This window comes from Pteropus medius, unplaced genomic scaffold, assembly GCF_902729225.1.
Source record: "Pteropus medius unplaced genomic scaffold, Ma_sr-lr_union100, whole genome shotgun sequence".
Classification (NCBI taxonomy): domain Eukaryota; kingdom Metazoa; phylum Chordata; class Mammalia; order Chiroptera; family Pteropodidae; genus Pteropus; species Pteropus medius.
This window is the reverse complement of record NW_024356336.1, coordinates 298940-312137: the sequence shown is the minus strand read 5'-3', so window position 1 is coordinate 312137 and position 13198 is coordinate 298940. Positions and strand designations below refer to the sequence as shown.

Sequence of the window (13198 nt, the reverse complement as noted above, 5' to 3'; positions counted from 1 at the left end):
AGAAGCTTGGGCCCTGCAGCCAGCTGGCCTTCTCCAGCTCTCCCCTCTGTGCCCCAGCCCCTGCATCAGAGTGGTAAGAGGTGGACACCACTGGGCAGGAGGCTGACAGAGAGGCTGTGCTGCGGGGTAGCCACAGGCCACACAGTATGCCTGGCTGTGGGCTGCCTACACGTGTGAGAGGGTGCCAGAGGGCATGGAGGGGCATGTCACGTGGTGCGGGCGAGAAGTGAGAGTGACAGCCCATCTGCGGGAAAACATGCAGTGAGCGAATCCAGGTGTATGTGGACACCCAGCGTGGCAGGCAGCATGTCCAAATGTCCCCAGGTGTCTGCAAGGGGCAGAGCATACCCATGTGTTTGGGTGTGCCCTCAAGGGCCTCAGCAAAGCCTGCTTCCACCGCCCACTCATGTCCCAAGTCCCCAAGGAGTGGCAGTGGCGCCTCATTCCTGCAGTCAAGGGCTTTCATCTCTGCAATAAGCCCCACTTCATTCCCTTTTTAAACTGTATAATTTCTGCCTGATTGTAATGGCATATTTTTAAATTACCAGAAATCAAAGCTGGGAAGTGGATACTGCAGCTTTTACTGCATCGCTGCGTTAAGGCTGGCTATTGGGGGTGGGGGGAAGATGAAAACCGACTACCCTCCCCCATCCATCCCTTACTTTCTCTCTCTCTCTTTTTTGAGACAGTAATAGGAGAAAATTGGTTTTGAAACTGAATAAAAGTCCCTTTCAGTGTAAATCATTTCTTTCAGGGTACCTTTGCTGAAAGTAAAATAGAGCATAATGAAAGGTGGTTACGTGATTGTCTTTCATTTACCGAGAGGCCAGGACAGACAGGAGGCTGCAACCGTCTCGGGGAAATACAAGATTGGAATAATTGCGCGGTAACAAGGAGCTTGTTGTGAAATTAGTATCTTAAGAAAGTAGTGAAAAAAGGCTTTTCCTCATGAATACTTCATTATTAGAAGAATGCAGCAGAATTTAGGGCTCCAGACACCTGTTTAGTATTAAATAACTTCCTTTTCTTCCCCCCTGCTTCTTTTTTCAAAACCAGCATGAGGATTGAGTTAGTCCAACTTCTGCCTTGGGACTTGGCTGATTGGGACCTGGAAGAGTGGGGTGGGGTCAGGAGGTGGTCGGGACGGAGTGCCTGGGCTGAGTAGACATCAGGGGTGTCCAGGGCTCAGATCCCCCCTGGGCCTGTTGTCTCCTTACTGGGAAAAGAGGAACGGAAGGACCTGGCAGGGAGAGCCCCGCTCTCTCCCTATGGCCTCCAGGGTAGGTCCTGCCTGTGTCATCCTGCTCCTCAGGGACTCCGGGTTCTGAGGGAAGTGGGCTTTGTGAAGGGAAAACGTGCATTTCCAGGTGAAAGCTGGGCATCTGACTCTGGGTTAGTGAGCAAATACGAACCTGTCTGGAGCCACATCTGAGCTGCCACCTCTGGAGACCTCTGCCCATGCTGGCAGGGCTGCCCTTGGTGGCCCTGCCCTTTCCTTTTGGGGAAGGGAGCTTGGTCAGTTAGCCCTGGTGGCCCTTGGGGCCTGGGATCAACTCAGGGTTAGAGCCCCCCTCGTTCTCCCAGTGACACCATCCTGGACATCACCCCTCCAAAGGTGCTGTGAGAATACCCTGGAGAAAGGCCAAACCAACTTCAGTAAACTGGAACACCCATGTGCCCACCGGCGGTTCTTGGGTGCCCCTCCATGAAAGTTCCACAGATGACCAGATGGGGGTCTCTGGCTACAGGGGGCTGGGGGATCAGATCTGCTCACAGGTTACAAGGGAGCTGGGGGCCACCACCTGGAATGGTTGCCTGCTGAGGGAACACGATAAGGGTGGGGATCTGCGCAGACCTGGGGCATCAGTAAGCTGATTAGAGGAGGTGACCTGTACTCTGAGCAGTTCTGTCCCCATCATGGTGGGAGTCCACCACTTGGGAGACCTGGATTCTTTTCCTTCCTGTGAGGCCGTGTGTGAGCCTCTCTATGCCTCTCGGCCTCATCTGTCACGGAGAAAGGGAGGCTGTTTTGAAAGTCTCTGATGTTCTGCCGGATAGTGGGGAGGATGCTGGCAGCAACTCCCGGCTGGTGGCGGTGGGAGGTGGGCATGGAACAGCCCGTGTGACAAGCACCTCATCTCCCTCCTCACAGGGACCCTGCCACAGAGCGTGCCACACCGCCGGCCCCCAGCTCAGCCATGCTGGCCTGTCTGCAGAGGACCCAGAACCCACCGGGCCAACACCTGGCCTGCCCGAGCAAGAGCCTGGAGCTGCGCAAGTGTGAGTGGGTGCCCTCGCCCTGTACGGTACCCTCCATCCCTCCCAGCCCTCTCCACGTTTCCCCTTCCTCTGCCCACTCCGAGTCCACAGGGCTCTTTCCATTCCTGGACACACCAAGGTGGCGGTGGGAGGTGGGCATGGAACACCCATGTGACAAGCCTTCTTCCACCTCAGGCCTTTGCATGGCAGTACCGGGCAGTGAATGCCACCCACGCCCCAGCACATCCACCCTCCCTGACCCTGTCTTGAACTCTCCGTGTTCCTCTAGGCCTTTGTCCATGTTGTGCCGCCTCCTTGGAGTCCCTCCCCAACAACGGCACCCACCCCCTTTGTCTGGCCAACTCCCACCGGCTGTGACCTCCTTCTGAGCAGACTTCTCTGACCACTACCAGCACCACGGCCCCAACCCCGGCCCCTCCTGTGACCCTACCACATGCCATGTCTGTCTTGCTCACCATCATTTTCCTGCATTAGCAAAGAGTAGGATAATGTGGAAGCAAGTAGTCCTCAACGGGATCCCAGCTCAGGGCCTGATTTGCTATGTGATCTCTGGCGTCTTTTCACTCTCTGGGCTTTGCATTTTCAGTGTGTCAAATTGGGGAGCTGGACTGGTCTGTCTTCCTTGACCACGTAGGACAGGGATCCCAGACCCTCTGATCTGATTATTTTTAGCCACCCAAGCGTTTTTGTCTTTTTAATTTTGAAGTATTTGCAAACATTTAAAAACAGATTTGTATAAAAATCTGGATTTCTAGTGTCTCTCGAAAAAAAAAAAATCAGAGGATCTGGCATCATAGGCCTGTGTTCCTATACGCAGGAAGCTATTGGTTAGAACTGGACTTTTGCCTCTTTAAAGGGACACCCATCTCCCGTTCACCACAGTCCCCACCCCTCCCTATCACCTCTGTCCTATAGCACAGGATCAGTTGCCATTTATTGCTGTGCTTACACTGTTTTTTTTTTCTTTTTTTTAACATGGATTTACCTTTAGACATGGTAACACATTCATGTGGTCTAGTATTCAAAAGGAATGATGGGGGGTATATAGACCAAAGCCTCCCTCTCCCAACGTTGCCCAACCCTGTCTCCTTCAGAGGCAGCTAGAACTGTCATCTTCCCGTGTGTCTTTCTCGATCTCTTATGCACATCCCAGCAAATACGTGTGTCCACACATATTTTACACACTGTCCTGCACCTCAGTTTTTCACTTAGTAATATATCCTATATGTCAGCATCTAAAGAGCTTCCTCATTCTTTTGACGTATAGTTTTCCATAGCAAGGATGATCCATAATTTATTTGACTAGTCTCTTAAGTAGAACCACACCCAACCTGTTGCCATTATAAGCAATGCAGCAGTAAACAACCGTGTATGTGTCACAAAGGTGTGAATGCAACTACAAGATAAATTTCTAGAAGTAGAAATAAATACTGGGTCAAAGGTATGTGCATTTGTAATTTTGATAGATGTAGTCTGACTGACTTATCTATTCATCTCCTTGGTCCATTTTTCCAATAGGGTTGTTTTTGACCCCGTTGATTTGTAGGAGCTCTTTGTATATGATGGAAGTAGACCGCTGTCTGTCACATGAATTGCAGATGTTTTTTCCAGTTTGTCATTTGTCTATGGTTCTGCCATGGAGAGATTTTCTTTGTGAAGTGAAACTTGTCATTATTTCCTTTCTTGGCCTTTGGAATACTTAGAATGACCTTCCTCGCGCTGAGATTATTAAAAACAAACAAAACAAGAAATAGCTCTACCAGGGTTTCTTATAGTTCTTTTATGGTTTAATTCTTAAAATATGTGATTTTTTTCAGTAAATATGTACAGTACTGTAAGTATTTTCTCTTCTTTACATTTTCTTTTTTTCTAGCTTACCTTATGGTAAGAATACAGTATATAATACATATTACAAAATATGTAAATCAACTGTTTGTTATCAGTAAGGGCTCCGGTCAACAGTAGGCTATTAGTAGTTAAGTTTTGGGGGAGTCAAAGTTATATGTGGAGTTTTCACTGCACGGGGTGGGTGGTGGGTCTGTGTGCCTAACCCCTGTGTTGTTCAAGCATCAACTGTATTTCCTCTTCCTTTCTACAACATTTTTATGGAGTTCACTTCAAACCTTTAAACCTCTATTACCTGACATCAGCTTTAAATGATGTCCTTTGATCCCAAGTATTAAAACTGAGGACATCCATGTTCTTATACTACTGTCATCTTTCCTTGTCTCCTCCCTTCTGTTGTGAAAGATACTATTACTCTCCTAGGGTCTGTAATGTTAGCATCTGGTTATATCACTGCAGTCATTTCAATCTGTCCTCTGGATAAACAGGGTCAGTGCTCACCACCAGCACTTTTGCCTTACTTTCCCATCATCTGAAGTTGACCCTGTAGTCCACAGCTTAAGGCTTCCTGTGAACAGCACTCCTGGAGTTCCTTCATGTTCAGAACGGTCTCTCACCTTTCTACTTGAATGAGTAAAAAATAATCCCTGGGTCACTTTGTTTCCTTGAGGATTTTTGCAGATCTTGTTCTTTTCTCTTCTAATGTTGAATGTTGCCATGGAGAAGCTGAAGCCTGATTTTTTCCTTTATATTCATTTTGATCTTTCCGTATCTTTCATGTCATTACTAGCCTGTGCCTTGATGTTGGCCATGCAAGTCTATTTTTCTTGGAACACAGTACCATGCCCTTTTGACAGGCAGTTCTGAGGCTTGTATTTCAGTTTCCTTCTTTTGGGGACCCTAGTTAAGCATAGATTAGCTGTCTATCTGCTCTCTTCTGATTAAGCCTTTCTAGCTCCTTATTTCCTTTTTTTTCTGCTTTTCTGTTTTCTGTGCCTTTTTCCCCTTGCACTCATTTCATTTTCCCCCTTTCGCTTTCCTGATAAGTTTTTTCTTCCTCTTGTATATCTGCTTTGTGTTTTTGCTTTACAGAAACAACTGTTTACTAAGTTTTTTCCTTCACAATGAAATATTTGGCCATAATCTTCGTCTCTTCTGGGGCCACATTTTTCTGAGGGCAAGCAGTTTTCTGCCAACCATTACTTTACCTATGCTTTGCCTTTCCTTCACTTTTCTTATATATATTTTTGATTAGATCCTGTACTGGTTCAATTTTGATTATTTGCCTCCGGAGGAGGTGAGTTTTTTCTAGCCCAGCTCTTTTCCTCCAGTTGCCTCAGAGACAAACAGGTTCCTGCAAATGTGGCATATTTGTGTGATTTCTTATTTAGCCTTACCTCCTTTGCTCTTCAGAATCAAATGGGTCTAGGGAAGCTCTGTTGCCAGCCGATGCATCCCTGGTTTCACTGCTGCAAAGACAGAGTTCAGATTTTATACCTTAGGGTGTGTCCCTCATATTTGGGAAGTATACACTGCTGGCTCGTACTGAAATCCATAGCTATGGCATCTTCCCTCTGCTTCCTCCCTTGGCCCCACTTGATCTCAGTTGCTTTGGGCAGCTGATCCACCTATTGTTTGTTTAGGGTACGGGTCCCCAACCCCTGGGCTGGTACCAGTTCCGTGGCCTGTTAGGAACCAGGCTGCACAGCAGGAGGTGAGCAGCTAGTGAGCAAAGCTTCATGTGTATTTGCAGCTGCTCTCAGGGCTAGCACTGCCTCAGCCCCACCTCAGATCATCAGGCATTAGATTCTTATAGGAGCACCAGTCCCTGGTGCCATAAAGGTTGGGAACCACTGGTTTGGGGGGTTAGTGATCTAGTTTTGCCAATAATGGAACTTGTTTTTGTTCCATGTTGCTTTCAGGGTATTTCTAGGAAGAGAAGGGGGACCTAAAATGTTCTATCCACATCCTCAAAACTGAAGGTCCACTGATGGTGTTCCTTCAGAGATAGGGGTTTAGAGAAATATTTGTCTAATCAAAAACAGCAATGACAGATAACCTGGGAGGGCCTTCAGTTTCAAGAGAAAATGTTTCATGACCAGCCCCCTTCATTCCTTTACATGATCTCCAGGGAGAACATCTCATTGTCTTTTATAAAATCAAGTGCTTCACTGAATAGATTGTCCGTGGCACCCAATTCAGAAAGCATAAGAATTTACAGTGAAAAATAACTCTCCTTCCCAGAGGAAACCAGTGTTAGCAGTTTCTTAAATACCCTCCTGAAAAATACACACATGTGTGAGAAGCAGTAAATACCTTTTATGTAAACCTGTGCACCCCTACACACTCTTCTCAGCTCCTTGTCTTTTTTCCTTACCAATGTATCTTAGAGATTATTCCTCACTCATTCTAATAACTGCATTGTATTCCATGGCACAGAAAAAAAATAACATTTTTAACCATCCCCCTGTTGATGGACATTTAGGTTGTTTCTAGTCTCTTGCTATTCTGAACGGGGCTGTAATGAACATCCTTTGTACATGTGTGTATATCTGTGCAAAACTTTTTCCAGAATGGACTTACTGGCTCAAAGGATCTGTGCATTTTAACCTTTGATTTCTACTGTCCAGTTTCCAGGGTTCCCTGCCTTGGCTCACTGCTGCCAGATGGCTAGAGACAGGGACTGGGCATGATCCATGGGCTGGTCCTTCCTTCCTGCTCCAAGGCCGGAACTAGGGAGTGTGGAGGTCCATCAAGGATGTCTTGTTTCCTCTGCCCACTCAGACCCTTTGACATCTTTGCACTTATTGGAAAAGACACTGACTCTGCCTATAATTAAAGAGCACAGGAAAGAGGGAGGCAGGAAGGGAGATAAGCAAATTGAATTGGGTGCCCTGCTACTGGTCAAAGCCTCGACAATTGGCAGAGGAGGCTCCTGCCCTTTCTTCCTGGGCATGACTCTTGTGTAGTCGGGCCCTAGGCCCACCCCCTTGTCCGTCTGGCCCTCAGGCAGAATCGAGACAGGAAGGGCTGGCCCCAAGTTTCATGACCAGACATATTGAGCTTTGCTGTTTTTTACCAAGGGAGAACAGTCTCGACTGGGCCATGTCCAACATGACCTTGGACTATTCAGTCAGCCTCTTAGAGCCTGTGTTCCCGCAAAGTGAAAGGTCCGATTAGATGGACCTAAGAAGCTGTCCAGCTCTGGCCATCTAGAGTGATAATATCAAAGCCTGGCTGGGGGAAGACATGGCCCAGTCTGAGACCCCTTCCCTCCTCTTCCTGTAAAATGGGATCAGAGCAGCCTGACTACTCAGGGCTGCATGAGGACTGGCCACCACATATACCCTGAACATGGCCAGCAAAGAGGAAATGGCTATATCTCACCTCTCTAGGATCTGAAGTCAAGCAAGTAGAGGAGTCTAGGGAACGGGCAGCCATGTGTCCAGGAGCCTGGGAGGTTGTCTGTTCCAGGTGACTGGAGAAAGTAACCTAGAGAAAAAGAAAGGAAGAATGATGTTGGGGGAGGGAAAGTCCATTACCCCTCCCCTACCTCAGCCTAAGATCTTGGACTCTTCCCAGCTAGCCACAGTTCCTGGGTTCCAAACAGGACCTGCCCTCCCCTAGGACAGAAGCCTGTTTTTCTCAGCTGCTCAGGACCTTCCCGACTAATAAATACTTGACTTTTTCATCATGGTGTTGATACATAAACTTTGAGTCACGCACTGCTACAGTACAGGCTATGCAGAGAGCTCCAGAGAGGTTCTGTGGGGACTGATGGGGGTCCTGTCATCCAAGGGGGCCAAGGAAGGAGGAGCTGAGGCAGCTACCCCAGGACACTGACGTAAACTTTTGCCCTCACTCTGCCACATCTTGTGTAAGTGACGCAGTCTCTCTGTAACTCGGACTGCTGCTCTGTAGGTGAGGGTAGCGTGCCCACCCTGCCCTCTCCCCATACACTCCTAGGGCACAGGCTTTGAGACCAACACAGTCTGGGGGTCAAGTCCCAGCTGTGCCCTGCATGGGGCATGGGCATGGTCTTGGGCAAAAGAGTGAACAGCCCTCTCTGGCTGTCAGTCTCCTCTGCTGTGACACAGGGATAAGCACAGAAGGAGAGAACCCCCAGGCACTGGTAGCAGACTCAAACACTTTACCGGTTCCCATCTCCTTCAGAAGGTGGGTGGTGGCTCTCCCATAACTGCCACAGGGGACAAGCAGTTCCCTGAGCCCCTCTCCTCCCTTCCCTCCCTCCCCCCACCCCCCCACCCCCCCACTCCTGCCACACCACCCAGCTCTCTCTCCTCACATTCTCATGGATAGAGAAAGCTCTTATAGGTTTGCTATGAAGGGCCTATGGAATCCCTAAAATCAGGGAGTGGTCTGTCTCCCACCCACACACCTCAATCTGCAACAACCCTAACCCTGAGAGGCGGGAGCCGCTGCCCACCAGCATTCCTGCAGGTGCAGCTGCTTCCACTGACACTAATGAAATACGGAAGAAACAAAGCAATTTAAAATTCCAATAAAATTAAAAACAAACCTTTGGCCGCACAACAGATCCAATTATGTAGCCGCTGCTGAGTACAGCCTGGGGGATGGAAAGAAGGTCCAGTGCCACCCCGACCATGGGAACCCAGCCTAGGAGAGGACAGAGGCTCAGAGACGAAGGGCTGGACGAGGGCCTGATGGAGTTAGTCCCCTTTTGTGATTTAGCAAATACAAATAAGCTCTTAGCAAACTAAGTCAGGCAACTCCCTTCATCTCTTAAAAAGTATCTGACCACAATCCACAACAAGCCAACCTGAGGGTAGATAAAATCAGAGGAGACAGATCCAAATCTCTGCCTTTCCACACTGTACAGAGGTCCTTGCCAGTGCAGTAACACAGGGAACATAAAAAACCAGTTATACGGATTAGAGAGAAGTAAAACTATCTGCATAGAAACTGCAAGAGAATAAGAATTCAGTAATATTACAAATATAAGATCGACAAACAAATGCATTTGTATCCCTCTACAACAAAAGTCGTCACACTTTTTTTTTAGTAAAGAGCCAATATATCTTTGGCCCTACAAGCCATATAGTCTCTGTGTAACCACTCATCCCTGCTGCATGGCAGGGCTGTGTTCCAATAAAACTTTATTTACAGAAGTAGCAGGCCAGATTTGCAAGCTCCTGCTCTACACCTATAGCAAAGAATTGGAAAATACATTTCACAAAAAGATACTATTATGATATTTGGAAATTGCTTTATGTGTATGGTAACACACATACCATACAATTCATCTATTCAAAGTATACTAGTGCATACTTTTTAGTATAAATTCAGGGTTGTGCCAGCATCGCCACTATCAAATTCCAGAACATTTTCTCATCACCCCCAAAAGCAATCCCATACCCGTTAGCAGCCCCCATCAGAACCCTAGGCAACTACTAAACTACTTTCTGTCTTTCTAGATTTACCTATTTTGGATTTTCATATAAATGGAATCATGCAATGTGTAGCATTTTGTGTCTGGATTTTTTCACTTAGTATAATATCTTCGAGGTTCTTCCACATTGTAGCATGTGTCAGTATTTCACTGCTTGTTATTGCCGAATAATATTCTATTATTTGGATATACCATGTTTTATTTATCCATTTATCAGCTGACAGACATTGGGACCGTTGCCACATTTTTGGCAATTATGAATATGCTGGTAGGAACATTCAAGTTTCTGTGTGAACTTTTGTTTCCCTTTCTCTTGTGTATACACCTCAGAGTAGAATTTCTGGGTTATATGGTAACTCTATGCTTAACTTTTTTGAGGAACCGCCAAACTGGTCTCCATCTTACATTCCCACCAGCAACGTATGAGGGTTCCAATTTCTCCACGTCTTCACCAAAACTTACCATGTCTTTTTGATTCTAGCCATGCTAGTGTGTATGAAGTGGTATCTCACTGTGGTTTTCATTTGCATTTCCCTAATGACTAAGGATGTTGAGCATCTTTCTATGTGCTTCTTTGGCCTTTGTATAATCTTCTTTGAAGAAATGTCTATTATGCTCTTTTGCCATTTTTAATTGGGTTATCTTTTTATTAAGTTGTAAAAGTTCTTTATATAAATACAAGTCCCTTAACGGCTTCATGATTTGCAGATATTTTCTCCTATTCTAGGGTGGTTTTTCCTCCGACTTTCTTCATGGGTGTCCTTTGAAACACTAAAGGTTTTCATGTTAACGAAATCAAAATTTCTTTTGTCACTCGTGCTTTTAGTGTTGTATATAAGAAGGCTTTGCTTAATTTAACCCTAGGATGTGAAAATTTGCTGTGTTTTAAGAATTTTCTAGTTTTAGCTCTTACATTCAGGTCTATGATCCATTTTGAGTTAATTTCTGTGTATAGTGTGAGGAAGAGGTCTAAATTCATTTATTTGCATACAGATATCTTCTGACCCAGCACCATTTGTTGAAGAGACCAATCTTTCTCTATTGAATTATTTTGGCACCCTTGGCAAAAATAATTGACCAGAAACGTGAGGGTTTATTTCTAGATTCTCAAACCCATTCTGTTGATCTATATGTCTATCCTTATGCCAGCCATGCTGTTCTATTACTGTATCTTTGTAGTAAGTAGTGAAATCAGAAATTGTGAATCCTCCAACTCTGTCCTTTTTCAAAATTGTTTTGGCTCTTTTGAGTTCCATGAATTTTAGGATCGGCTTGTCAATTTCTGCAAAGCCATCTGGGATTTTGATGGGGATTGTGTTGGATTTGTAGATCAATCTAGGGACCGTTGCCATCTTGAAATTAAGTCTTCCAGTCTATGAACGTGGGATGTCTATCCATTTATTTAAATCTTTAATTCTTTCAGCAGTGTTTTCTATTTTTCATATTATGTTTTACTCTTCTTTTGTTAAATTCATTTCTAAGTATTTTATTCTTTTTGATGCTTTTGTAGATGAAACTGTTTTCTTAAATTTTGGATTGTTCATTGTGAGTGTATAGAAATACAACTGATTTTTGTATATCGATCTTATATCCTGTAAACTTACTGAACTTGTTTATTCTAACAATTTTTTAGTGGATTTCTTAGAAGTTTCTGTGTCCAAGATTATGTCATGCATGAACAGAGATCGTTTTACTTCTTGCTTTTCAATATGAATGCCTTTTCTTTTTCTTGTCTAATATCCCTGGCTAGAATCTTCTGTACAATGTTGAATAGAAGTGGCAAGTGTGGACATCTTTGTCTTATTTCTCATTTGAGAGAGAAAATATTGTCTTCACCATTATGTTAGCTGTGGGATTTTCCTAGATACTCTTTATCAGGTTGAGGGAGTTCCCCTCTATCCTAGTTTGTTGAGTATTTTTATCTTGAAGGGATGTTGGATTATGTCAGATGTTTTTTCTGTATCTACTGAGGTGATCATATGGTAGCTGTCCCTTATCCTGTTGCTATGGTGTATTACATTAATCAGGTTTCAGGTGTTAAGTCAACCTTGCATTTCTGGGATAAGTCCTTCTTGGTCATGGTGTATAATCCTTTTTTGTATGTTGCTGGATTCAGTTTGCTAGTATTTTGCTGATTTTTGCATATATATTCATAAGAGATATTAGTCTACAGTTATTTTGTTGTATCTCTGGTTTGCTCTCAGGGTAATACTGGCCTCACAGAATTAGTCTGCAAATGTTCCTCCTATTCTCTTTGTTAGAAGAGTTTATGAAAAATATGCATTAATTTGTCTTTAAATGTTTGGTACAGTTCATCAGTGAAGCCATCTAGGCCTGGACTTTTCTTTGTGGGTAGTGTTTTGATTACTAATTCAACCTCTTTACTTGTTACAGGTCTATTCACATTTTCTATTTCTTCTTAACTCAATTTTGGTAGTGTCTACCTATGAATTGTCCATTCTATCTAAGTTACGATACTAGTATAGTTTAGTAAGGAATCTAAAATCCTAAATAAACTTAGACATATGCCATGCACATAGACAGAGATTCAATATAGAAAAAATTCAATCCAATCTCTACATCCTGACCATCTGTGTGTATAACTTGAAAAGCTGATGTTGACGCTGATAAAGAACAAAGGGCCACGAATGGCCAAGGTGCTTTTGACAATGAAAGTATAAAGTTGGGGGAAGGCCTAGTTCTGCCATGGCTTAAGGCTGACATTATGGGATCAACAGAGGGACAGAAGGGACCAGGGGATGGAGCAGAGCATCTAGAAAAGGTTCTAGACACATGAGCTCAATCTAGGACAAAGTGGGCCCTGCGGATCACTGGGGATGGATATGCAGCGCTGGAACAACTGGTTATACATATGGAATACATGACAGTGGAGCCCTACCTCACACCATATACAAAAAATCTAATACAGTAGTTCTCCCTTATGCATGGCAGATATATTCCAAGACCCTCAGTGAATGAAACCACGGTAGTACTGAACCCTATGTGTACTAGGTTTTTTCCTATACATACCTGTGATAAAGTTTAATTTATAAATTAGGCACAGTAAGAGGTTAACAAAAACAAATAATGAAATAGAACAATTATAACAATATGTGAATGTACTGTTTTTCTCTCATAACCAATATGGCTACTAAGTGACTAATGGGTAGGTAGCATATACAGGGTGAAGATGCTAGAAAAAGGGATGATTCACATCTTGAGTGGGACAGAGTGAAACGGTGCAAGACTTCATCATGCTACTCAGAATGGCATGCAATTTAAAACTTATGTTTATTTCTGCAATTTTCTATTTAATATTTTCAGATTGCGGCAGGGGGCCGAAACCATAGAAAGCAAAACCGAGGATAAAGAGGGGGCTAATGTATCATGGAAAACAGAACCATAGCATTCTTTGAGGAAAATGATAGAGAATATCATCCTCAGGATAGAAAGTATTTGCAAACAGAAAGGAAAAAAGCACAAATAATGGAAAAGTTGGACCATATTAAAAGTAAACTGCAGCTCAGCAAAATATACCATAAAATAGTCAAGATGAGCCAAAAGTTGAGAGAGGATATTTGCAGCACTTATAATGGATCAGTATCGAGAGTAGAGAGCCATGGATGTGGCTGCAGAAAGAGC

General features: G+C 44.4%; 1 protein-coding gene across 1 annotated transcript in view; it reads left to right on the top strand.

Annotated features, from left to right (window-relative positions):
- FAM222A (family with sequence similarity 222 member A) overlaps positions 1-13198 on the top strand; it is a 53706-nt gene that overhangs the window by 27545 nt on the left and 12963 nt on the right. Inside the window, exon 2 of the mRNA XM_039861802.1 lies at positions 2153-2280. Coding sequence (XP_039717736.1) covers positions 2199-2280 — 82 coding nt within the window. The 5' untranslated portion in view covers positions 2153-2198. The remainder of the gene's footprint in view (positions 1-2152; positions 2281-13198) is intronic.